At 38.6% G+C, this 26439-nt stretch overlaps 1 protein-coding gene across 2 annotated transcripts; it reads left to right on the plus strand.

Annotated features, from left to right (window-relative positions):
• The first annotated feature begins 10 nt into the window (after positions 1-10).
• SERPINB7 (serpin family B member 7) lies at positions 11-24362 on the plus strand. Of its 2 annotated transcripts, XM_058556607.1 has the most exons (7): positions 11-178; positions 6374-6424; positions 6947-7063; positions 16045-16162; positions 18664-18806; positions 21620-21766; positions 23838-24362. In XM_058556607.1, exons 1-7 carry the CDS (start codon positions 11-13, stop codon positions 24234-24236), a joined length of 1143 nt encoding a protein of 380 aa, XP_058412590.1. In that variant the 3' UTR covers positions 24237-24362. The 2 variants fall into 2 exon arrangements, with proteins under 2 accessions (XP_058412590.1, XP_058412591.1); XM_058556608.1 differs by lacking the exon at positions 6374-6424.
• The last annotated feature ends 2077 nt before the right edge of the window (positions 24363-26439 follow it).

Here is a 26439-nt window from a genome sequence, read left to right on the forward strand (position 1 = left end):
CCCTTTCACAATGGCTTCCCTTGCTGCAGCAAATGCAGAATTTTGCTTCAACCTGTTCAGAGAGATGGATAACAATCAAGGAACTGGAAATGTGTTCTTCTCCTCTCTGAGCATCTTCACTGCCTTGGCCATGGTCCGTTTGGGTGCACGAGGCGACTGTGCTTCTCAGATGGATAAGGTCAGTCTTGGTTGTGGACCACCCGTGGCTTCTGCAATTCATCATTAGGGCAAATTGTTTTCCCAAGAGAATATTTTACTGCAATGGTCCCATGCAAATGGAGACATCTCGGTGAACCCTCTTCAGGGGTGAAGGACGCACACAGCAGGCAGCACTTGTTTTTGAGCTGGGACACAGTAGGAATGTTCCCAGAACTGCAGCTTTGGTTCTTCTCCATAGTACAGTGGTTCTCGAAGTGTGTTTCCCAGACTGGCAGCATCAGCGTCACCTGGAGAACTTGTTAGAAAGGCAAATGCTTGGGCTGGACCTCAGACCTACTGAATCAGAAACCATGGGGATGGGGCCCAGCAATCTGTGTTTTAATAAACTCTCCAGGTGCACACTAAAGTTGGAGAACCACTGCCTGAGTGGATACGGATGAGAAAGAAGAGGAGAAGGAGATCCCAACGAAGTCCTAGTTTAACCGTTGGTGACCTGGGCACAAACGACAAAAAGTACATTCCAGATAATAGCAGCCTACCTGAATGGTCATCACATTTCACCACCATCACCTTTAGAAAGTGCTTATTAACTCAGTCTTGTACATTGCACTGAGCCAGGCTGTACAGGGAAGTGAAATGGTCACGGTTTCCCTCCCTTCTCTCGGGAATTTGTCATCAAAATTCAGTAGCAGGTGAGATACCAGGTACGGGCTGCCTGTGAATGCCTTGATGTCATCTCTTTCTGCCTACCGATTCCTCCCATTATTTTAGTTCATAAGCAAGTGCTGGAATGAGCCTGTCCCTGTTAAAACCTTTCACACCTAAGTACTTGTTGAAGATTATTTGTGCAGATAATTTAACCTAGAATAATTCATTTCTCTCTCTGGATAGCACAATGAATATTTGTTGCTGGGAACAACCACGGAGTCTAATGGCATTTGTCCAAGAGCTGGAGTGATTCACAGCCCCAGTACATTGACACTTCACACTAATGAGATGATGATAAGAGCTGAGAACTTCATCGGTGTCGGACTCTGGGATAAGCTCTACAACTATTATCTTATTTGATGCTCACAATAACATGGGAGTAGATATTAATATCCTGCTTTTATGGAGGGATTGCCAGGGCATCTCTGTGCTACTAAATGGCAGAGCTGTGATTCAAACTCAGAGTAATCTTATTCTAAAGCAGGATTTCTCAACCTCAGCCCTGCTGACATTTTGGGCCAGATAATTCTTTGTTGTGAGGGGCTGATCTGTGCATCATAGGAGGCTTAGCAGCATCCCTGGTCTCTACTCAATAGATACCATTAGCACTCCTCTCCCCAGCTGTGACAATCCAAAGTGTCTCAAGACACTGCGAAATATCCCCCAGGAGGCAGAACCATCCCCTAGTTGAGAGCCATTTGCCCTAAAGCCCCAAACTGAAATGCAACCCAAAGTACGTTATTGTAAAGCTTCAGCTATTTTAAAGTCAATATTTTGATAAATAAATATAAAGCCTTTGGGAAAAAATCTTGCAACTAATAAAAGTTTCCATTTATTAATAAAAATACACAATGTTTTGCCATTTATTAATAAAAATACATAATGTTTTAGAACCAAATGAATCAACTTGGTGTCATGGAAATAGAACTCTGATCTGGGAGTTAGAAGATTAGATCCAAATTCTGACCTTGGGAAAATTAGTTCATCTCTGTGGGCCTCTGTATCCTTATCTGTAAACCGAGGAGACCGATGTGATGGTATCCAGTTAAAAAATAGCTTTACAGTTGTTCTGTTCAATATATTAGACAGTGATGTGTAGGCTTTACACCTGTGATGAAAGCTCACCTTTAACACAGCAGAAGACACAGCCGTTTATTTTTGTGCTATTTCAGGGACGTTCTCTGGGCTACTGCCTGGTATATCTCCTGAAGTTTCCTTGCCTGGATCCCTGGTGGACCAGGGTCAACAGCTCATGGGAGGTGGGTCTCAGAGGACTCAAAGAGCTGCTGTCCTCCCAGAGTCTGCTCTTTTATAGTCATTGCCCCATCAATGACTTTTATAATTCTTGCTGTCATAACCTCCTGTAAGAAAGATACAAGAGGAAAAAATAACAACTATAGACACAAAAACTTGTGTTGTAATTTATTTGTACAAATTTTTAGTCCTTTGCAAAATAGCTTCTTGGAAATTAATTTCAGCCCACCTCACTGCAGTTAGCTTCTCTTTACAACATCTGACCCTTGACACCATGGGTCGTGTATATTTTAGATAAATCCAGTTGCAATCAGTTTAGTTATAATTCATGGCATCCATCTATATGTCTTTTTTAAGTATCACCATGGCTCAATTGTCTTTTTTCTTTTTGATTTTCAAATGGTCGCAGTTGGGCCAGTAAAAATCCCTTTAACTTGTCGTTTTAAAACAATCTTTCTAGATGACTCTAAAATACCTTTGCTTTTTTGACAAGATATTCTGGGACCTGTCTTGAATTTTCTTAGCTCAGAGAAGGTCAGCTACTCTCTACAAACCTCTGGTTCTTTTACTGGATGATAGTATCATTAAAGTCCAGAGTCAGCATGCAGGAGGTTCAATGGAGTTAAAAATGACATGGAAGCTGCTTGCCATTTGAGTGAAAAAGCCAGAAAAGTATATTTATTGACAAGGTCATGTGTTCAGGTTCATATTTTTTCATTTAACTCTAATATTACTATGCTTTCTTATCTTGTTTTAATATAAAAGTTTCAAAAATTTACTTCCCTTTTTTCTGAGCTGCCTGCTCCTTTCTTTTCTCTCACGTGACATTTCCATTGAAACAGAATATATCACAAATTTTATCCTAAATCATGTGTCTATATTACAATATTTTTTAAAATGTATAGAAATTTAAGTTTTCTAAAACACAATTGGGTTTTACCAAAAGCATTTCAAAAAATAATCACTATAATATGTTACTTATTGTACCGCTTCTATGAGAAGAAATAATACTTTCATAATTTGGCATGAATATATAAGTAGAAGCCCACTGGGATGCAGATGATTCATAGTCTCTTTTTTCACCCTCTATCCAAATATCCTGAAATTTCTTACGTTGTATAGACCCGTGGTTTTCCTTATTTGCTATCATTTGACTATATTACCAGTTATGAAAAAGAAAAAGAAATTCTGATTTTCCTATGTAGGGACATCAGGCAACCTGAAAGTATAGGACTGCTAGCATTTTGAATTGTGATAAATATGTCCTTTGAAATTTTATCTAATATTTACCACATTTGAATATTCACTAGTATCATTATTCATCTTTGGTCATGGCAGTTTTATTGTTGAATGTATAATTTCTTAGAATTTTTTAAAATACAAAAATGTATACATATCACCTCAATATTATACCAGTCCAGTTTACTAAAAGCCAATTAGGAATGTCAGAAAAGACAACCAAATTAATATCAAAATGGAGTAAAATGAGACATGATCAAAGAATAATGTTAAATATTTATGCTTGTTAAAGCTTTCTTAAAAAAGTTAGGAAGAATGACTTTTAGAGATTTATATAATTTTTATGATACTGCTTGGGTTCCACATGAGTTAGCTCAGAAAAGGTATGAACATTTTTGTGTCTTGACACTTTGCCGTGGGATTTTATATTTCTGGCACATCCATGTATTCCCAAATACCAATCTATCCATTAGTGACTTTAGGACTTTTTTTTTTTTAAAAAAAGAAACTACAGGAAATTTAAAGAGTTAGTCTGGCTAGGAGGAATTTCGGCCAAAAAGAAGGGAAGATTTCTTTCTTCTTGCTAGGTTTCACGTTAATTACTAGGTTCTTTTTATGAAGTAGTGAGTAAGTAAAGGTTTAAAACTCTGAGGCTCAGGGGCCAGCCCGGTGGCGCAAGCGGTTAAGTGCTCGTGCTCCGCTGCGGCGGCCCGGGGTTCGCTGGTTCGGATCCCGGGTGCGCACCGACGCACTGCTTGGTAAGCCATGCTGTGGCGGCGTCCCATATAAAGTGGAGGAAGATGGGCACCGATGTTAGCCCAGGGCCGTCTTCCTCAGCAAAAAAAGAGGAGGATTGGCGGATGTTAGCTCAGGGCTGATCTCCTCACAAAAAAAAAAAAAAAAAAACTCTGAGGATCAGACATGATTCAAAAGGTTTTTCCATGAAGCCATTTATATTTTACTCAAGATAACATTATGTAATAATCGATATGACTTCCAATGTTGTCTCAGCCTTCTCTTGGTTAAATCTTCCTCCCTGAACTGTTTCAAAGATCATAGAACTGGACCCTCCCACCCCCAACCCCTCATCTTAGGAAGGAAAGATACAAAGTTCCCAAGGACACAAAGAACCCAAGTTCAAGGTCAGCGGACACAAGCTGGCCAGTGCTTCTCTCCCCTCCATCTCTTATGTGATGACTTCCATTTGCAACTCTTCCTTTTTCATTTTGGGAGCACTGAGAAGTAAACTTGGTCTATTTTCTAATATAAATGTTACAAAGCAGCAAGAATGAAAAATCTGCAGTGACATAGTCCAAGTTATAAAGAATCATGCTTTTATTTCCTCCCTTTGTAATAACAAAATAAATAATTCCACGGAAATGGGAGGTCCTTGTTGAACCTTCTTCTCTTAGTCATAAGTTACCAACTCCATTGTTCACCAAGAGAGGAGTCATAGTCCCAGTGAAATTGACCACAAAACTCTGAGGCAGAATTGTTTAAAAGACCTTGGCATAGCCTACCCCTCAAGTCTATCAATTGGGAAGAGATAACTACAATATTCTTTAAGGCATTGAAAATATTCTTGTTTGGCCAATGCAAAATGAGAAACGGGACTGATGTTCTTCATGCTCCACAACAGCATAGAACTAGGGTGAGGCAAATGACCCCCAGGCTGGTGGTGCCTTGTTGTCTGCAAAGACCCCGCTTGGGAGTTTTAAATTGACTGTTAATTTGTATATCAAATTTGTCTTATCTAGCTCACAATAATTATTATTCCAGATTAAGAGAATGTAGAAATTGAGGTAGGTTCCAATTCTCTGTGACCTGTTAAGACTAATAATGACAATCATAGCCTTTATAACTTTTCATATCCTTTTCTGAGCTGTTCCATTTTCCCCTAGCCAATAAGATGGTGCTATTAATTAGGTGTCTGAAGCCTTGAAGTTGGAAGCCTCCACAGAGGCGCTGATAGCAACATTGACCTATATCATTAAATTCCCATACATAATTTCTTTACCCAGTGTCGGAATGGTCCTTCACACCTTCTCCCTACCTCCACTCCCCACTAGGGATGTGGTTCATTTATAGCACATATGATCCCTTAAAGAAAAGCTACATCTTTCTACAGAAAATCTGACCAGTAAGATTCTAGGAGTCACGAACTGAGACTGAAGAACAAATCCACCATTGCTTGGGAGTTATTTAGATCTGTCATACAATTGGCTGGAGGAATATAAGTTAAATGAGTCCTTGGCTGTGTCTATGTATTGTCCATCCACACCCAGGAGGCAGCACACACTGTTTGCCTCAGACAGTTGCGGAGATGATTATCACGTGCGTAGTGCACTTTATCACTTCCTAGTAGAGGAGCTGTTGGCATTTCAGATCCCATAAACACAAGGACCTGGGGAAATTCTGATAAAGTGACATAGAAAATCAAGACTTGGGCACAGTAGCAATGATTAGAATATTGAGATTATGAAAGTCACACTGGAAAAGGAAAAACCTAAAACTGCTTAATTACAAATAATTGTAGGATCATAAATTATATCTCTTAAGTTACAATTTAGCTTCATATATAGGATTTCCTAGATCTTCAATAATTGCTTCTCTCTTTTATGTCTTGGTGCCTATGTAGTTAGTCCTAATCTTGCCTCCCACTTGATTAAACCTAGTTTCCATTTTTTATTTGACTCTTTGTGATTCTTGTCTAGGTTTAATCAGTGAGTAATTATTAAATTGCTCCCCCAGAATGAGCAAACCAAAATAATTAAACACATTTCATTTTGTAGCCATTGGTTTATTAACTCTCCCAGTTTATGACACTTTCCCCAATGAACAATCTAGGTCCTAACCAAGACAATCAGGCAGCTGCACATTTCATTCCCGCCCTGTGTGCTAACAAACACACAACACAACCATTACTAGTGAAGTCTTGACTCTGTTCAATGTCACCACGTCCCTTCTTGCTTAGCGGGACCTGCTAACCGCTTTCCTTGTTTCCTGTTGGCAGGTGCTTCACTTGAATACCGTCTCAGGACATGGAGACTCTTCCAATACTCAGGTAAACACAATCTGTTCTGGTAGAAAAAGGGAACGTGAGACTAAATTTTTAAAAAATTATTGTCTCATTGATATATTTAATTATGCTTTCTATCCTTTTAAAGCAAAGGAACATGTCTCATTCAGATTTCCATATTGTGGATATTTCAAATACAAGTTTTGATAATTTACTTGTTAATTATTAATGTACCAATATTTTACTTGTGTGTTTACAGCCAACTTACACTGGTAAAATGAATTATTTAGTACACATATTAGGCAAATTCATTATCTTCTGTTAATAAATTTATTCTAAGGTTAATTATTTGTTTTAATAAATCCTTTATTAACTTTGGTCACAGACACTATTATGAGAAAGGGTAAGAAATTGTAGATGTATGTGGCATTGTTTGCTGCTTTTATAAGCATCATTATTTTCCAATTCTTTTATGGTATAATATACATGTTTTATTTCATGTGTAAATAAGAGTATGCATATCTTTGCAGTCCAAGAATAAATTTTTATAAATCTTTTTAATAACAGCCAGGACTCCAATCTCAACTGAAAAGAGTTCTCACCGATATAAACACATCTCACAAGGGTTATGAGCTCAGCATTGCCAATGGTCTTTTTGCGGAAAAAGTGTTTGACTTTCATGGGGTAAGTGCAGCCTCCCGTGTTAGAAGGTTATTTCCACTCTGGACCCTAGTCTTGTTCCATCCATCATATGAATAAAGGCCTGTACCTTTCTACCGAGCCATTCAAAGGGGATTTTTTTTTTCTTGTCACAACGAATCATGTTCCCAATTGTCTTCAAAATATCATCACCCTGTTTCCAAAATACAACTTTACTTCACCTGAGTGATCCACATATCAAGGTCACCAGACAGACAGGCTCCAAAACAGAAGACAACCTGTGCCCTGGCAGTGATGGACAGTGGGGTGGGAGGAGCAGACAGCCCATTTAGGGTTTTCCATGACTGGCAGAGGAAAAAGTCTATCCATTTTTCCTCTGAGCTGTGTGCCTACTGGGATAGTTGTGCTTTCCCAGTGCTGAGTTCTCTCTCTTTACTCCCTTTTTTCTCAGCCAGGCCCTTTCCTCTCTCCTTCCAGGAGCTTCTTACTTACCTTTTCAATAAGAGAACTTATAAAAGAGTTCCTGGTCGGAGACATAGCCAGATAAGGTCAGCCATTGGCAGAGAACTGACTTTGACTCAACACAGAGGTGGGGAATGTGTTCACTTGAGGTCAGCAGACTAATTTTCATTATTACTCGATGGTGTTTGCATCATCAATTCATTCCTCATAGCATCTTGCTCCCCCTAAGACCAATGAAACCCGGAATGCACTCTATATGCTACTCTTCTCAACTCGTGGTTTAGTACCATCATTGCTGTGACAACCAGAAGCTGGTTGGTACTGTTCAGGCAGACACAGTGGCATGAGTCTCTGGGCATGTTTGCTCTCCCTTTTAATTTTCCACTTCCCAGACAACTACAAAACCCTTCACCTCTGTGACATCTCTGAGCTAATCTCCTCTTGCATCTCTGCCAGCTCTCTGGGTTCCACCCAACCATTATAGTTTCTTCTGTCTGTCACCAATTCAAATTCTTTGCCCCTTTCCAGCCACTCCCAAATCCTTTGGCAGCCTGCCTATTGTGAAGCATTAGGCCACTTTGTTTTTAAATCTTCCCTAAAGAATCCTACACAAGCTTTACAGGGGCCATCCTGTATGTTCAGCCCCACATTTTGTGTCTCTATTCCCGTGCATACTGCTGTGTCCCTGAGGGACTGCCAACTCTTTTAAATTGGAAGTTGATGTGTCCATAATGCCACTATTTATAGCAGATTTCCATCTTCTTTTTTCTGGCACTCAGTGCAATGCACCCAGAAGCACAGTAAAGGTGAGATCCAATCAAAACATGCCATTTCTTTCCTCCCAAATATTTACAAGTACAATTAGTTATTCTAAAAAGTACTTTTGATTGAAATATAACACTTGTCAACTTTCAATCATTCAGATGAATACAAAGATAGATAATCTCCAAACTTTTTACATTTGTTTTATAACCTTCGTTTTTACTTACTCTTAAATATAGAGGATTCTACTAGAATTGATGATGATAATAATAATAGTGTATAAATTGTATTTACAAAAATGGTATTGGAGAAGGCCCAACCATCATCTCTGATACCTTGTTCTCCCTCCTCCTCTCATCCATGCTAAATATGCCTTGGATTAGACTTCTGCTGATGTTACTCCATACTCTCCAATTCTTACCCATTTTGGGTAACTTCAGTGTCCCTGTGGATGACTCAACTTCCCTCCTTATAATTCCCTGACCCTCTCTTTACACCATTTTAGTAATTGATACCCAAGCCACACCCTGAAACTAACTGACACCCAGAACTTTTCTACTTCTGAAATCTGCACCTCTAGTTTACCATTTTGTGGCTACATCATCTCAACGCTTCTCCTTCTTTTATTATTTCATCCCTACTCTACCTGTTCTTTAACTACATTGAGTTATTCAATCTCGATCTCTCCATTTTTTCTTAACTATCAGCTCTTTCCCAGCTTTATTGTCATACCAAACTACCCTATACATCCATTGCTTAATCACTCTCTTACCAACACCCTCCTTCCCCCAACAAAGCCCTGAATCTGGATCAATGCATGACTTCCCTCAGCAGTTGTGTCTGGGCTACTATATGATACTTGTGGAAGGCCTAAAAGTGTGCAGTTATCACTACAACATCATGGTCTCCCACCCCAGCTAAACTTTCTCAGTGGTGTCCAACAGTCAGCTTTTGTGATCATAATTTCTCTCTCTCATTCCTCACAACAGTTACTGAAAGATCTTCTACTTCTCAATTTCCCAACAACCCCTACTGCCACCATCAGTTTCAACTAGGTCTATGTCATGAGCTCTAGGTCTCTGATGCCTTATGTTTGTCTAATTGGTCCTGGAGCATGAGAGGGCCCAGTGCTGTGGGGGACAGAGTCAGGCCTGGAAGCCATGTGATTTAGCGGAAATGTCCCCCGCCCATTTTCTAGTGCACAGTCTGCCTCCGGGAGTCATCAGAATCAGACAGTAATGGGGTGTCAACTGCTATATTCGGCTGGGTGGGCGGATGTCTGGGTCACCCAGGGCAGCCCAAGATCCTCGGCGACACCACTTTGCTCACCTAGACTGCTGCTCTGGGCGTCCAGGGGTGACTGGCCAGGAGGAAGTGGGCAGCTCTGCTCGCTGACCCACACACCCACTGCTCTTGGCCTAGCCAAGACCAGACACTGGGACGTGGTCTGAAATTTTCCAAATCGTTTGTCACGTTTGCCTCAAGAATACGATTTCCAACTTGGGACAAGGACTTTCAATTTTTGAACTTTTTTTGGGGGGGTATAAGAAACTAATTTAATACTGAAATAAAAGTACATGCTGTAATATACACAGAATGCATATTTTACTTCTGGATAGGCAATTAGATCTTCATAAAATCTAATGGAAGAATTTTTCAGAGACAAAGCAACAATATGGCTCTTTCTTAAAGGTGAATAAATTATATAAATTCGTGGAACAAATTGCATGCAGAGAAAAAAATTGGACTTGAATTGTCTTATACTAGTATTAGCTAACACCTCCATCAGATTCGATAGAAGCATCACAGGTATGGTTTTATTTTCATTGTGTTACCCTTATTGGGCCCTAGCAGGATTTTGATTTATCCCATTGCTGGTAATGTCATCTTTGATCACTTGATTAAAGTGAAGTCTGCTAGATTTCTCTGCCGTGAAGCTACTCTTTCCCTTTGTTATGAGGTATTTTGTGGGGAAGTGCTTTAAGGTTGTATAAATATCCCATTCTTGATCAAACTTATTTATTTACTTATTTATTTATGTCAATATGGACTCATGTTGTCCTATTTTAGTCAAAGGGTTATAATCCATCATTATTATTTTCATGATTAAATTATCCCTTCAATTTGGCTTCTCTGTTCATTTGACATGTCCCTCTCACTCTTTGAGCACTTTCTTATTTTCTGGCACCATAAGATGTTCCAATCTCATCTTCTTCTTTTCCTGCCTCAACCCAAGAATCAGCCATTTCTCCAGGAGCCCTAGTTCCTTTTTAGGAAAATACATGCATATATTTATATCAATTTTCATCTCTTTATTATATGTAGTGAAAACTGTGAGTTCACACTGATATCTCCAATTCCAGTTGTGCACCACAGGGGTGGGTTTTTTTTTTTCTCTCTTTCTATGTTGGTAACTCTGTTCTCTAACAGTGAGAAATCTGGCTGCCATTATCCTTATATGCTTACTTATTTGACCAATTCCCTCTTATGTAACCTATCTCCTATCACTGATCCTGTTGCCCCTCCAAGTGTGGGAACACCTTCCTCATCCTTTGTGAGAGACCTGCCCCTCCATACTAGGCTGTTCCTCCATGAGTATATATCCTCTATCCATGTAGTTTCCCACACCCCATGATGGTCTGCCCCTCTGCAGGGATGTCCTTCTCACTCTCTTGGGCTTTGACACCCCATATGGATGCCTTCCTCATACTACTTAAGGTCTATCACCTGCGTGAAGCCACTCCTCCTCAGGGATGCCTCTGGACTTTGCCTGAGCTCTGAATTCCAGAGCTGGGCCTGCCTGACAAGGAGATGTGCTTTTCCTCTTCGGCCATTAATATTTTGTCTTGAATCACTCCTGGATGTGATTGGAGTGAGTGGTCTCCTCACTGTGGTGGGGCTCTGCCATCCACTTCTGCCACTATGATCGTCTCTATCCTGAAATATTTACTTACCTAGATTTGCCCCTCCTAATGGCTTTGAGTCTGAATTGTTCAGGAAGGAAACGCAAGGGATAGGGGTAAATAAAGAGCCAGTTCTACCTTCTTAATATATCTCTAAATTTTGTTTCATCCTCCCCATTCCCCTACCATTCCTGCCACTACCTTAATTCAGGACCTCTTCATATCCCTCAGGATAAACTATAATGACCTTCTAACAAGTCCCTCTATCTCCAATCCATTTTTCCTCCTGATTCCAGAGTTATCTTTATGAAATACACATGTAATTGTATTACTCCCCTACTTGAATTCCTTCAATAACTCTCCTTAGAATACAATGAAAGCTCTCTAGCAAGGAAAACAAGACACTCATGCTCTTGCCTCTGTCCTGCCTATGTTCTCCCATTTCCTCCTTTCACCGTGTGCTGTGGTCATCACAAATTCATGTCGATTTTCTGAATGTGTCAAGATCCTCTTAATCTTCAGAGAGTACTTCTGCTTGGAGGGCTCACCTGTTTTTGCTTGTCCTGGTCAACTTCACCTCTTCTTTCAAGACTCATTTCAAGCTCATCTCCTCCAAGATGAATGCCACAGGCCTCTGTGTGCCTATGGCAGGCACTGTGGGTTGTAATTGACTTTTCCCTTAGATTGTCAGATTTTCTAGGGAAGTAGTAGCCATGGTCTTGACTTTGAAAGATAGTAGCAAATATTTGTTGACTCAATGAATTAATACTTTTTGGGAGTGGGGCACTTGGACTTCAGTTGTTATACAGGCCTTGTAATTTTGTAACACAGATCCATCTCTATGCCTCTGTAAAACTGGGCTCCTTCTCTAGCTTAGACACAATCAAAATAGATTACACTTTCCCAAAACATCACTTATCAGTCGTGGATAAATGTCTAAGAAAATACCATAAGTAAGAAATGCCAAGTGCTACCCTACAGGAGAAAGATAATTAGATAATCAATTTTTTAACAAATTAAATTTCTTGGGGGCCAAAAATTCTTATGTCTTTAAGCTGAAAGTTCCTTCATCCTTTGGCCACATGATGATGATGATGACAATGACATGGTGAACTTTATAAAGCAATTAAATAGATAGGAAACTGAAGGTAAGCATGTACAATGCAGAGGTAGGACTTCACCCAGATGTTCTTACTGTAACTACTGCTCTTTCTACTCACTACAACTTGATGATCATCACATATTTTTAAAAGTGAGAGATGAGTAACATAGCCCCAAGCATCATGGTATAATAATGGTGCTCTGATTAGTGAAAGCTATTCATTCTTTAATTAAAACAAAACAAAACGTTTTTCTTCATCACAAGATAGGGAAATCTCAGCCCCCTTTCCTTATAATAATACACATAATCAACAGTCTTTAACTCAACCAGGTGACTGCATCAGTGCAGACCACAGAGAAGACTTCTGATGGGAAGAAAGGAGAACCACAGCCAGTAGATATCAAGGAATATCAGAGGAACACTCTTTCCCAACCTGAAATTCTGCAGCACTACACGTTCTATAAATCAAGGGGCCTCCCACAATGACTGGATCACATATTCATTTCTTCACTGCATTCAGGTGTAATGAAAAGAGTGCCAGGTTGGGTCAGGAGACCTGCTTCCTAACTGTCACTTCGTAGCTCCGTGTCCTTCAATAATCAGTTGATATGTCTGGACCTGTTTCCTCATTGATAAAATGAGAGAATTGTACTGAATAGCCTCTATGGCTCTAAACTTTTATGATTTAATTTGTAATTTTGAATCTTCAATAAGCATTGAAAATGGAAATTATGCATAGTACTGTCGTGGCAGCTAAAACTAAAGTGCCACTAATGTGCCATCTTCATTCTATTCAACAACCATTTCCTGAGCACTGACTATGTGCAAAAACCACATACATGATAGGGTGGGGACACAGAGATGACTAATGAAGCCAATGTTGACTTTACACTTAAAAACCAATAAATGTAATTCACTACATTGAGAGATTAAAGGAGAAAGAACTTGGTGTCAATCAATAGATGCAGAAAATAAAGCTCTTACAAAATAGAAAGGGAATTTTCTACATAAAATATTCTTGGTAAAATACCAAATGTTTTTTCCCTGACACCAGGAGCAAGACAAGGATATTTTCTGTAACATCTCAATAAACATTGCACTGGAGGTCATAACCAATATAAACATTCAATTGGAGGTCTCAGCAGGAAGAAAAATAAGCAAAATGTATTTGGATTGGGAAGGAGGAAATAAAAGTATCATTGTTCACAGGTAACAGTTGTATATCTAGAAAATCTAAAATATTTTATAAATAAATTATTAGATTGAATAATAAATTTAGCAAGGTTAACATATAAAACTCATTTGTATTTCTATGCATTATCTATAATTAAAAAATAAAATTTAAAATAATATCATCTACAGTGGCACTATAAAACATCAAATACCTAGAAATAAATATAAGATGTTCACACAAAAAAGTTGCTAAGAAAGAAAAGATTTTAAAAACAAAGGATACATATTGTTTATAGATAGAAGACTCAACATTATAAAAATATCTATTCTTCCCACATTTATTTATAGATTCAAGACAATTGATTTTGGAGAAATTGATGAGCTGGTTTTAAAATTTACATGGAAATGCAAAGAATACAGAGAAATCAAGACAATCTTGAAGAAAAGGAAAAAAGTTGGAGGACTTACATTGTTAGATATCAAGGCTTAGAAACTACAATAATTAAGATTTGTGGGTATTTATGCAAAGATAGACAATAGATCAATGGAACACAGTAGAGAGTCCTGAAACAGATTCACGCATAGAGACAATTGAATCATGACACAGGTGACTCTGCAGAGCAGTAAGGAAGGGATGATGTTTATAATAAATGGCATTGGTTCAACTGGCTATCTAGTTGAGTGTGTCTTGACACCTATCTATATACAAAAATATCAATTTCAGTTGGATCATAGATGTAAATGTGAATGGTGAAACAATAAAGCTTTTAGAAAATAAATATAGGTTGTTATCCTCATAATCTTGGATAAGCAGAGATTTCTTAATCTTCGTTTTAGGATACATAGAGCACTAATCATAAAGGATAAAGCAGATTGCATGGATGGCATTAGAATTAAGAATTGCTTTTCATTAAAGGACATCATAAAAACTAAAAAAGGCAAGTCACAATGGCAGAACATATTTGCAATACATATGAGTAATAAGGCACCAATATCTGAAATCAAAAACTCTTACAAACCAGTAAGAAAAACACAAACAGCCTAGCAGAAAATCTTAAATTGGCACTTTATAAAAGATCGTATTTAAATGGCCAATAAATGTGTGAAGAGACAGTCGATCTTAGCTTTATTTTTTGTCATTTAAGTTTCATATCTCCTTTTAACGACATGGGCAACAGTGTTTTAAAGAGATCAGTAAGAAATACTAACTGGACTAAAAAAATAGTATACACACACGCACAAATGCCTAATGGCCCATAGGTCTCCTAGAGTTTTCTGGAAGTGCTGACACCCTGAATTCATCAACTTCTCTGGGCCAAAGACCGGTTCTTAAAACTACTCTTTGTAACCAGTGTCTGAGTGGAGGAATGGATGGATGGATTCATGGATGGATGGATGGGTGGATGAATGCATGGATGGACGAACTATTCAGAAGATGAAAAGAGCCTTATGCATGGAAATTACACACAAATTATTCTTTATAGAGCTAATCTCATTGGGCAGACAGACAATGGATAACTAGCCAATCCTCATTTTTAGGGTTGAAAATCCTATAAAATTGATCAGGATATCCTCTGATGATACATATGATATGTAATGAATCTTATTTTCCCCAAATAAGAAAATATTTCCCTAAAAATGTATACGTGTGTACATGTTGTTTTGCTGATGTGTTGATATATCAGATTGCTATAATTTGTTTTTATTAAAAACAAATATTTCTTGAGCACCTATTATGTGCAAGGCAATGTGATAGGTGCTGGGAAGACAATAATAGCAAGGCATATGTGGTCCAGACTTCACAGAATTTGCTGGCTTGTGATGGGCTCAGAAAATCTCAAATGTAAGTAAGATGCATTATGATAACAGCTGGCGAGAAAATGAGGGTGAAGGGCCTGTGAGAGGACACAGGAGGGGCCTCAGGAAGATTTCTTTCAAGGAGAGGCATCTATGCTTGGAACTAGAAATGAATAAGACGTAACTGTGAGAATTAGGGGGCATTCTCAGTAGAAGGAATGCTGCTCAAAGGTCTCCAGAGAGAGAGGACACATGGCACTTCGCAGGTGCTTCAGGTTGTAGGTATGGCCAGAGAGCAGAGTATGAAGGGGAAAGTGGCTAGAAATGAGGTGAATGGGGTGCAGGTCAGCAGAGCCTGGCAGGCCAGGCCCAGGAGCTTGGGGTCTATTTAAACTGCAAAGAGGAGTCTTGAGGGGTTCTCAGTAGGAAGGGGGTGACACAAGCACGGGGGTCTAGTTAGGAGGCTATTAACGTATTTATGGTGAGAAAGCAGTTGTAAAGCAAGGAAGGAGGGCATTAGCCATAATCTCTATTAGTCTCCTCAAATCTATTTCCAATTAACCTGAAGTAAAACAGCATGCTTGCTATGCAAATCCAATTTCAAGTTCTCTAGCTCCCCTTCCAGGCACATTTCCGTATTTCTAGCCATATTTTGTCATCTTTGAGGCAGGAATGAGTCCTTGAGTAAGGTGGTGGAGATGAAGAGACAAGTTCAAAAGATATTTCTTATATGTTTAGTTAGTGGTGATTTGTAAATACAAGAACTGTATATTACTTATAGAACTGTATATGATTTATATTTATAGAACTATATTGACCATGCTGAAAGACTATACAATGCCAAAGTGGAACGGGTTGACTTCACAAATGATATAGAACATACCAGATATAAAATTAACAAATGGATTGAAAATGAGACACATGGTGAGTGCAAGAGTCTATTCTTCTACAAGATTTGTCAGTTAATTGTGAATGCTGAGAACTCTGAAGTTGTCAAAAAGCTGGAAGTCTTTTGTAAGACATATGAGGAACAGCTCCTCCTAATCCAAAGTTGTGATTGCTGTCATTTAAAATTGCCTTAGTATTTGTCCACGATGTGCTTTTGAGTAATCTTAATGATGTGAGTGCTTTATACCTTTCCAAATCTTGTCTGTTACTTTATCTCATTTGACTGGGAAACAATCCTGTGGAACACATAGATTTTACTATGACCATTTCATAAATTAGTGACAAGCTGAGGTAATTTACCCAATCGACCTCAATATCACATACCTGATTAGTGAACAAAGACTAAGGGTGGTTTATAGGACATTATTTGCAGTGACTACAACATAATATTTCATTCTAATGATAAATCTAGTATTTTATTCTTCCTTCTTGGACTAAAGAATCTTATTAAAATTATAACATCCTACTGTCTTTAAAATATATTTTTATATCATTGTTTCTTCTTCTTTTTCTTCTTCTTCTTTTATTTTTTGTGAGGAAGATTGGCCCTGAGCTAACATCTGCCAATCCTCCTCTTTTTGCTGAGGAGGACTGGCCCTGGGCTAACATCCGTGCCCATCTTCCCCCACTTTATATGGAACGCCTGCCACAACATGGCCTGACAAGCGGTCTGTCGGTGCGCGCCCAGGATCCAAGCCGGCGAACCCTGGGCCGCCGCAGCGGAGCTCGCACACTAAATCGTTTGCACCACGGGGCGGGCCCCTATCATTGCCTCTTCTAAATGATGCATAGCTTATCTTTCGTTTCAAAATTCTCTTCATTTATCAAAATAATGTGTGTGGCAAAGGTAGTACCTTCCAGAAAAAGTATCTCTCTTTATTGGTAAGTCTCTTTCACAACCAAAAACTGAATTCCAGCTAATATTCTGGTTTAGTATAAAACAAATAAGGAAATCTACTTATTGTTGTTTTGTTAATCAGCTGATTCCAAAGCTAGTCATTTCTGTACCTAAGGCTTGGCCTTGATTTATATTCTGAACAATATATATGTATTTGCTGAGTCTGGCTCTGTCTCAAAAATATGAGGTTTGTGACTTGCTTTCTTAAATGCAAACATTCAACAGCATACAATTAGTCCTAGGAACAAGAATACAGTGTCTCAATTTTCTTTTTGTTCATTCATTCATCATTATGTCAGTAGAGGGTTACTTTGACATTAAGCCACCACATTTTTCAAATATACTATTCATAAATCAAGAGAAATTATGCAATGACTTTTCTAATAACTGAAGGGAATTCTATTTAGTGTTTAGTATTTAAGGGTATCAGATTACTAATACCTTTCTCCATTGTATCTGTTATTTATTTCTCTTTTTTACTTTCTCATGCAAATCTGTGTATAATTATTCTCATTTTGATAAGTATATCTTCTTAATACTCATTTAGAGGAACGCTTCAAAATGCTACCAGCATTCCACAAACCCACAAGTCTCATCATCTCCCATGCTCCACACACTACCAGACCTATTGTTTTGAAAGGCAAATTTGATAATCATGACTGTGCTCTTTCTTGTCTTCCAATAAATTCTAAACATTTTCCATTGCCTTCAAGATCACCCAAAATTCTTACCAGACGTTCAAGGTTCTTCTTTATCCAGCCCCTGCCTCCAATCTTTCCAACCTTACTCTCCCTAATGCATCGGAAGCAGTTAGGGTTTCCCTAAATACGCTTTACTCATCCAGGCTTCCATGTCTTTGAATAAATAGTCTCAGCTTTATGGAAGTTCTCCCCACCTCCACATCTTGCCCTCAGCTCAAGCAGGGGGCCCAGTCAGAGTTGGGTGCCCCCAATTTGTGGTTCCACAGCACGCTGAGCACATGGCTATGATACCAGTCTGCTACCACTGCTTTTGGTTGTTGCCTCCTCTGTGCTGGACTGTGAGCCCAATGATGGCATGGACTGTGTCTTGCATTGTTGTGATTCAAGTATCCAGAATAGTGCACAGCATCTAGCAAAAATCTTGTTAACATGAAATAAAAGAAGTAATTAGCCGTTTCAACGGAAGGGAGTTAAATTACATTTGGACCCTTGTGGCCTCATTAATGCAGTAAAGGCAGTTTGGTGCCTACCAGCAGGAATGTGCTCTGGGAATTGTCTTCCTGGGTTGGAATCCTGTTGCCATAACTTTCTTGTTGTGTGATGTTGCACAAATTACTTAACCTCTCTGTGCCCCAGCTTCCTCAACAAGAAACGGAAACAATAATAGTGCCTACCTCACAGGGATTTTGTGAAGATTAAACCAAATATTGCATGTAAAGGATTTAGAAAATGATGGACAGAGCAATTACTCATAGGTTATTACTAATATCGTTATTAGGATTGTAATCATTATACGATAAGAAAAATATGCTCTTCAAGAAAATTTTTTAATATACATTAAAAAATTAATGTCTTTTTCTCAATTTATTTTTCAAAAGGCAAAATCAAGGACACCTTTCGTGGAGGCAGCATAAGCTCCTCTGCTGTAATGGTGCTGGTGAATGCTGTATACTTCAAAGGCAAGTGGGAGTCGGCCTTCTCCAAGAATGACACTCGAAATTGCCCTTTCAAGTCTCCCAAGGTAGGGAAATCTATTTAATTTAGGAAGTTTTTTGTCAATAGCATTCCTTTGTGGAAACTGTGGTATTTACATAGATAAACACTGGGGTCACCATTTCTTTACTCATTTCTAATATTGCATTACCAATACTGTATGGTCAATTGCTTATAAAACAAACTTTCTATTTTCTTGCTAATGCAGGTTGCGAAATACAACTGGAGGTGTCCTACAAATTGATTTTTTTTTTTTTTTTTGCTTGAGGAAGATCCGCCCTGAGCTAACATCTGTGCTAATCTTCCCCTATTTTGTATGTGGGTCGCCGCCACAGCATGACCACCGACATGTGGTGTAGGTCCGTATCTGGGAACCGAACCCAGGCCACCAAAGTGGAGTGCACCAAACTTAACCACTAAGCAAGGGGGCCGGTCCCTAAATTGATATTTTAAAAAATATATTCAAAATTGAGAAAAATAATAAAGTATGAATTTATTTTAAGATGTTCTAGTTTGGAGCCTATAAGAAGACAATACAACAAAAGTGTACCTCTTATTTTCCATGATTCTAACTGTGGGGTATGCAGTTAGAGTCATTTAACATCAATGATTTTTCCTGAGTCAAAGCAAGGATGTGTTTCTTTTCACAAAGGAAAAAGTTATGTTTAATAGAGCTGTGCATTTCTAAGTATCAGTTGTGTCTGTTTCTTCATTTACTTCTTTTTGATTTAAAAAACCTTAACCAATCTTCAGAAAACATATCTTGTTTTTTTACCAATTTGTGCATAGTACAGTGCATTAGTACAGTAGAGTGCATTAGTACAATAGAAACATCAAAGGCCTTGGAATCAGAAATACTGTGTCTGGGTCCTTGCCTTGCCTCATAGAAGCTGTGTGGTCTTAGGCAAGTTCACCACTGTAGGCCTTCCTATCTTCACAAGTACAATACAGTGATTTCATTGATTCACCCCTAAAATTCCTTTCAATCACTCAGTCCTTTATGTTAAGGCAGAGAAATTCAGATTTAACTTTTAAACTTACTTTTATTTTTCAAGTGGAAAATACTATTGAAATGTTCTTTCTGCATTTTCCCACATCAGGAGTTTTAAACACAGGAGTGCTGAGAGCTGATAGGAATCACAGATCACTCAATGAGTGAGGAGATGAGAAATAAAAGGCCACCTAGGCAGGCTGTAGCCGCAGGTATGGTAATGCTTTGGGAGGAAGGAGAAGAGACTAGAACAGGGACTGGGATGACTTTTAGGGTGGCTGCAATGACTTGGTGTGCAGCCAGCCCCAGCCCTGCTGTGTGTCTGTGACTGCAGGGTCCTAAGGAGAGCCTGATGGAGCAAGTTTATAATATAGGTGTTTCTGTGGAATAGAGAGAGGGGCACAAAAATATTTTGAAAATTGTCTATGAAAAAATAATAATATAATAAATCCTAATAAAATGCATTTCTGTCTTATAGAAATGTTATCTTTATAATTGGAATATATAGCATATTAGGTAGTACTAGAATTTTAGTGACTGAGGCTGGCATTGTTAACAGAGTTTGGAAGTGAGTTTTTGTCCTCACTCTTTCCTTCAGCTCTTCCTCCAGTAGATTGCATTCGTTGACTCATTTCACATCAGTGAAGACAAAGCATGCTTGTCTCTTGCACTATTTATAGGGTTTTTCTCTCCTAAAGAAGTTTTTACTTTATTAATATATAATAGCTGTGTAAAATAATCTTCCTGCCTATATTACATGCCTTATAATATAGCTACGATATGTAGCTTATAATAGGCTATGGAATCTATATCACCAATGTCAGTTTGGTTCCATCACTTTAAAAGTTAGTGAAATTACCTCTTTGCTAAGAAGTCGTTTCAGTCTTTCTCCAGCGTAAGCCAGCTGTGTGATTCTTCCCTTGCCGTAGTGTGGAAATGAGATCTTGAGGCTGTGACGTGCCAGCCCCTATTTGTACCAGGCTCAGTTCGGCTGATCTGTTTCACTAGGCAGGTACCTTCTTCCTTTGCTGCTCCATGTGTGTTCTTTCTGAGGTTTGGACTCTCAGTCAAAAAGGACAACCTTTCCAAAGGGAGAAGCACTTCTGGTTCAAGCACAAATAATTATCTAACTTCCCCTTGCAGAACTTTCTGTCCTAAAGAGAGATATGACAGGAAAGATGACAAGTTTGCAGAATCACCGTACCTTTTAGGAAAAAGATGGTTTATTACACCTCTGTGGTGTTCCCAAATCTACAAATGGTATCCTCAAGATAAGAGCTACTAGGTTGCTTTCAAGTTAATTTGAGGGATGTTGTCAAATATTTTGCAGGAATTTTTTTTTATTTTTACAAGACCTCATTTTTAAATTTTGTAATTTTGATAATACTTGTCTGTACTTTATTTCTGATGAGAGAAAACATCTATAATATTCCTTTTTAATTGTAATGCTATTTAATAATTATTCATTACTTATTATGCAGACATTTTCAGATAAAACACTAAGTGCATGGCAATGTTCCGTGCTAGATATGTTAACTCATATAATGCTTACAACAACCCTATGGAGTAGACTATTGTTACCCCCATTATGTAGATGAGGAAATGGAGGCACAGAGAGGTGAAGTAGATTGCCCAAGGTCACAGAGATGGGGAGTTTTAAACTCAGGCAGGTAAACTCCAAGTCTGTGCTCTTACCACTAAGATGTGCACCAGTGCAACCACAACTGGCAACATGTCAAGAAAAACCTACAAGGTCAACTCAACAAAAACTGAAGCCCTTTTCTTATTGTACTGGTCAGTAAGTGAAATAAGATGGGCTAGTAAAAATTTTTTGGTTACTTGATTTTCAGTGTCCTGGAAAAACAGTCGCCATGATGCATCAAGACGGGAAGTTCAATTTGTCTGTCATTCAGGACCCATCTATGAAGGTTCTTGAACTTAGATATCATGGTGGCATAAGGATGTACATAATGCTCCCTGAGAGTGACCTATCCCAAGTAAGTCACTATTGTCACTTTCATAATTGGGGAAGACTTTTAGGATGCTGTTAATTATGTTTTCATCCTTCCACTTTAAGATTTCAGGCTGTTGGGCTATTAGAGACTTACCCACTTAGTCATTTATTTGAGAAATATTTAAGGAGTACCTGCTATGTGCCAGGCATCGTTATAGATGTTGAGACGGACTTACCTCAGCTTAGCATAATTTTAGTTGAATAGTTGTAAAATTGGCACCTTCTCAAATATCTGTTATGCAAGGAAAAGAGCATGAGTGTAGGCCTTCTTTTCCGTTGGCTATGAAAACAATCTTTCATGTATTATTGAAATTTTGGTAGACTAAGCATCTTCAAGCAAGAATAATATGATGGTGTTTTGAAGTCTAGGCCTTTGAGGATTAAAATGTGTGGCCTCCCTCTGTGCTGCTGTCTCTCTAGGAAAATCAGAAATTGGGGACTGCCCTGTGACTGACATAGCAGGAGCAACAGCCCAGCACAGTGCGACGGGCAGACAGAGGTGGACATACAAGGCAGACATCATCACCATGTCCCAGATCCCAATATTCTTTCAGCCCTTCTTCCTCTTCTCCTCCCCATGAATTTGGCCTCCTGAGTCTGCAACCTACAATCCCAGGAGCTAGATCTCCTCTCCCTTCTCTGTACTTCCAATCAAAGGGAATATTTATTGAGCACCTAATATGCCAGGCCACGTGCTCTATGCTTCATTTATATTGTCTCATTTGACATGAACAGTAAATGAAGTGTCATACAGTTGGCATTTTTAAATCTAAAGTGTGACAATGTAAAATGTTGGTACTCATATTAAATAAATAATTCACTTGATAATCTTTATAACAATCAGATTTTAGCACAATCAATTATTTTAGCTTCAAATAATCTGCAATAACAGAAAAAGTACCCCAGATAAAACAAGCCCTAGGTAACTCAAAAGATAGATTTGTTCTTCCTCTTAGTTTTTCTTTTTCTGTAACAGATTGTCCTAATTGTGGATCAGATTAGCATAAATCTACATACTTACATAATCCTACACAACTAAATAATGATTAGGAAGTTGGCTCTGCAGTGGGCTAAATGAGAAAAAAATTCTAACTCAGAATAAAAAGTTATTACAGATTAACCACAAACTGGATAATTTACACACAGAAAATTTAAATTAGATTAAATTTGATTATATAAATTTAAGTCCTTGATAAAAATATCAGTAAGGTTTAATAGCAGTGGAAAGCTGTGTAGGATTCCAGTGAGTCTGAATTTGAGAACAAATGTCCGTAAATGAGATTTGTAAACAAGGTGCATGGAAAATCTTCCCATTTTAAGTGTGGAATAACCTATGATCAATTCTCAGTCATCAGGAGTTGGTGAGTTCAGTACATGAATCACATGGGGGCAGCAATGGTGTTGGAGAGAGAGATGTGGGCTCCTGGCTTTGTAAGTAAGGTTTCTAAAGCGCACCTTGGGCACATCTCCCTATATTCTCTTGAGTTTCAGTAGTTCCATATGTTGAGTAGGAGTGTCAACTTGGATCCAAGCCTCCCAGACAGTGTGGGAGACTGTGCTGGGAGATATTCATCACCCAAGCCCTTGAGGCGAGAGCTCTGGGCTCCTTGCTTCGGGTCACCTCGGGTTCTTTGGTTTACTCCTGCATGCTGTGCAAGCGTTATCATTTTCTATGTCTGTCATGATGGTGAGGAAACACTGATTTAAATGACTGCTTTGCTCCTTTCTCCCTCTGATGGTCCCTGATTCCCTAATTCCTTCACCTGTGCATTGTGCCGCTTTGGCCATATGTGTTCATATGTGGGCAGAGAACAGAAGTGCCCTGAAATACAAATAAGTCACACTTTGTCATAGCACAGCAAATTATACATGTGATTTATTAAAGAGCACTTGAACTACTCACTTTAATAATTTTCAGTCACCTCCAGGACCCATTGACATACAGGCAAATATGCAGGAGAGGATAATTATGGAAAACCATATCTCTTTGTTGTTGTTGTTTAATCTGTTTCTTAACCATATGGTTCTAAATTGCCTTTTAAATATTTCTACAGATTGAAAACAACCTGACCTTTCAGAATCTGATGGACTGGACCAGTCCAAGAAAAATGAGCTCTCAGTATGTTGAGGTGTTTCTTCCTCGGTTCAAGATAGAGAAGAATTATGAAATCAAACGGTATTTAAGAGCCCTAGGGCTGAAAGATAGCTTTGATCAGTCCAGAGCTGATCTCTCTGGTATAGCTGCAGGAGGCCGTCTGTATGTATCAAAACTGATGCATAAGTCCTACATAGAGGTTACCGAGGAGGGCACAGAGGCCACGGCTGCCACAGGAAGCAACATCGTAGAAAAGCAACTTCCCGAGTCTACGGTGTTCAGAGCTGATCATCCATTCCTATTTGTCATCAGGAAGGAGGACATCATCTTGTTTAGTGGCAAAGTCTCTTGCCCTTGAAAATCCAATTGGTTTCTATTATGATAGTCCCTGTACCGTCAAGGAACCACCCCAAGTGGATAGATTTGAGTTTAATTGGGAGCACGTGGTGTTTCCTTTCCTTTACTTCCTTCTAGCGTTGGTCGGCTGAGGATTTTGGTGACTTGACCCTTCTCAGACACCTGCTTGATGATCATGATCTTGCTCTCAGCATTTCTACCACCACCTGCCTCACCCATTTCTGATTTCATTGTCTGTCTTCCCACACTCATTTCTACCAGTATCTCCCATGGTCACTTGCACACAGATCTGGACATAACATCTGGGAATTGTGGAGTGCTCCACTGGTAATGACAGCGGGGAAGCAGCCCTGGGGATCTTTTCTGACACATTGTAGCTATCACAGATATTCTAGTTTTATTGTAAATGATCTGGGAAGTAAGCCCAGCTGCTAGAAATAAGTGTGAAGCATAACTTTTTCTTGCTGACCTAAGAAGACATTAGAGCTTAGTTTAACATATCTGATTTGAAATCGATTTCTAATCTAGACGCTGAAAAATATGGATTTGGGATTGGGGGCCAACCAAAATATTTCATTAATAATTTCAAATGGATGTCTTTTGGCCTTTCCTTGATAGAGACCTAATATGTACATAGTTTTTCAAATATTAAATGCCTTTTAACTGTTGCCAGTTATTTACAGTATATTATTTCATATGCTATGTAGTTTACAAGTTTTTTCTCTGTTTATCAGAATAAAGAAATACAACAAATCTGTACAGTGTAATTGTTCTCCTCTGACCAATTGTGAGACTACCAGCTCTTCTTTTATTTTCCATGCCAAGGAAGCAAACATTAAAAAGAAGAATGCTTTTTAAATATAAATCTGATTTGGTTCAATGTTGTTAATTAATTACACGTGAAAGTTACTTTTACAGATACTACATAGGCTGATGAGCTAATTTTAAAGACTAGGATTTAAATTCATAAGAGGAAAAGATTATCATATATGAATATTTATAATAATCCATAAATAACTTTACAAAACAGATTTAAAATACCTTGAAAGTCAGTAGACCGTGCTGAACTTACTTAGGATTTTATAAACAGTATTAGCCTATTGAATTCTGTTTTCATCTCAAAAGACTTTTACCTGAATAGGAACTAGGTAAATCAGGAGTAGACTATAGCATGGCACTGTGGTGCCTGATACTAAACCTGGCAGATATTTTATTTTTAACAAATGTTGTGGAATCCATGAATATGGCATGAATGAGTTAATGTGACATGATTTGAAAGATTAGAAAAGCTCCTGACTGAAATAATGTGATCACTAATCTGCCACACTGGAAATAACTATTAGGTCTTTCAGAGACCTTTATGGGGAGTGAAATTAACTGGTATACAGTGGTATGTTTTATTGCGAGAAACTGATTTTTCTGATTAATTCCATTCCCACCTATTGCCATTCAAAAATAACATATCCCTAGACTCTGTCCTTAGGTGGTAAAGATACAGGAACAGGATATAGGAGCACGCATTCCAATGGTGGCCATGTAGTTCAGAAGCATGGACACTCTTGTCTGCTGATAGGGTTCTCTGGGCAGCCATGGTGGGATGCAAAGCCACTGAGGTTTGAAGCAAGAATCAGAGAGAGTGAGAGTCAGGTCTGTAAGGAAATAGGATAGAAAAACTAATACCAGTTTGCCCCACAATTTCAGTTCGTTGGTCCTGTCCATATGTCCACCTAGTGGTTAAAGGCCCAGCTCATGCAGAGAAGGGATACATTGTCTGGTCACGATCTAGGCTTACTTTGGTGGAACTTCCACAAGCTTGAAAGAGCTTCTGAAACTGTTGCAGTTGTGGAAGCATTGATGTTGAACGTCGTCAATACACATCAGGTTCAGTGATAGCAGAGGCACCAGCTGTTTAACTTCTCTCTTAACATTGAGCTTCACATTTCTCTGGGCAGGATCCGTGTCTGATTTGTTTTTGTATCCCCATATCCCTAGACGATACTTAACATGTGGTAAACTCTCAGTATGTCTCTAGAATGAATATAGTCATTAGTCCCAAGGGTGTGATCAGGGATGGAAATGAGACCTCAGGCACCACGTTGATATAAGATCAAGTCAGTGATCTTGCAATGGATTTCTTTTTATACAAAGATGACTTTTTATCTGTTAGGATCATTTTTCTTCAATCTGCTAATTTAACTGTAGGT

This window comes from Diceros bicornis, chromosome 16 (assembly GCF_020826845.1).
Source record: "Diceros bicornis minor isolate mBicDic1 chromosome 16, mDicBic1.mat.cur, whole genome shotgun sequence".
NCBI lineage: Eukaryota > Metazoa > Chordata > Mammalia > Perissodactyla > Rhinocerotidae > Diceros > Diceros bicornis.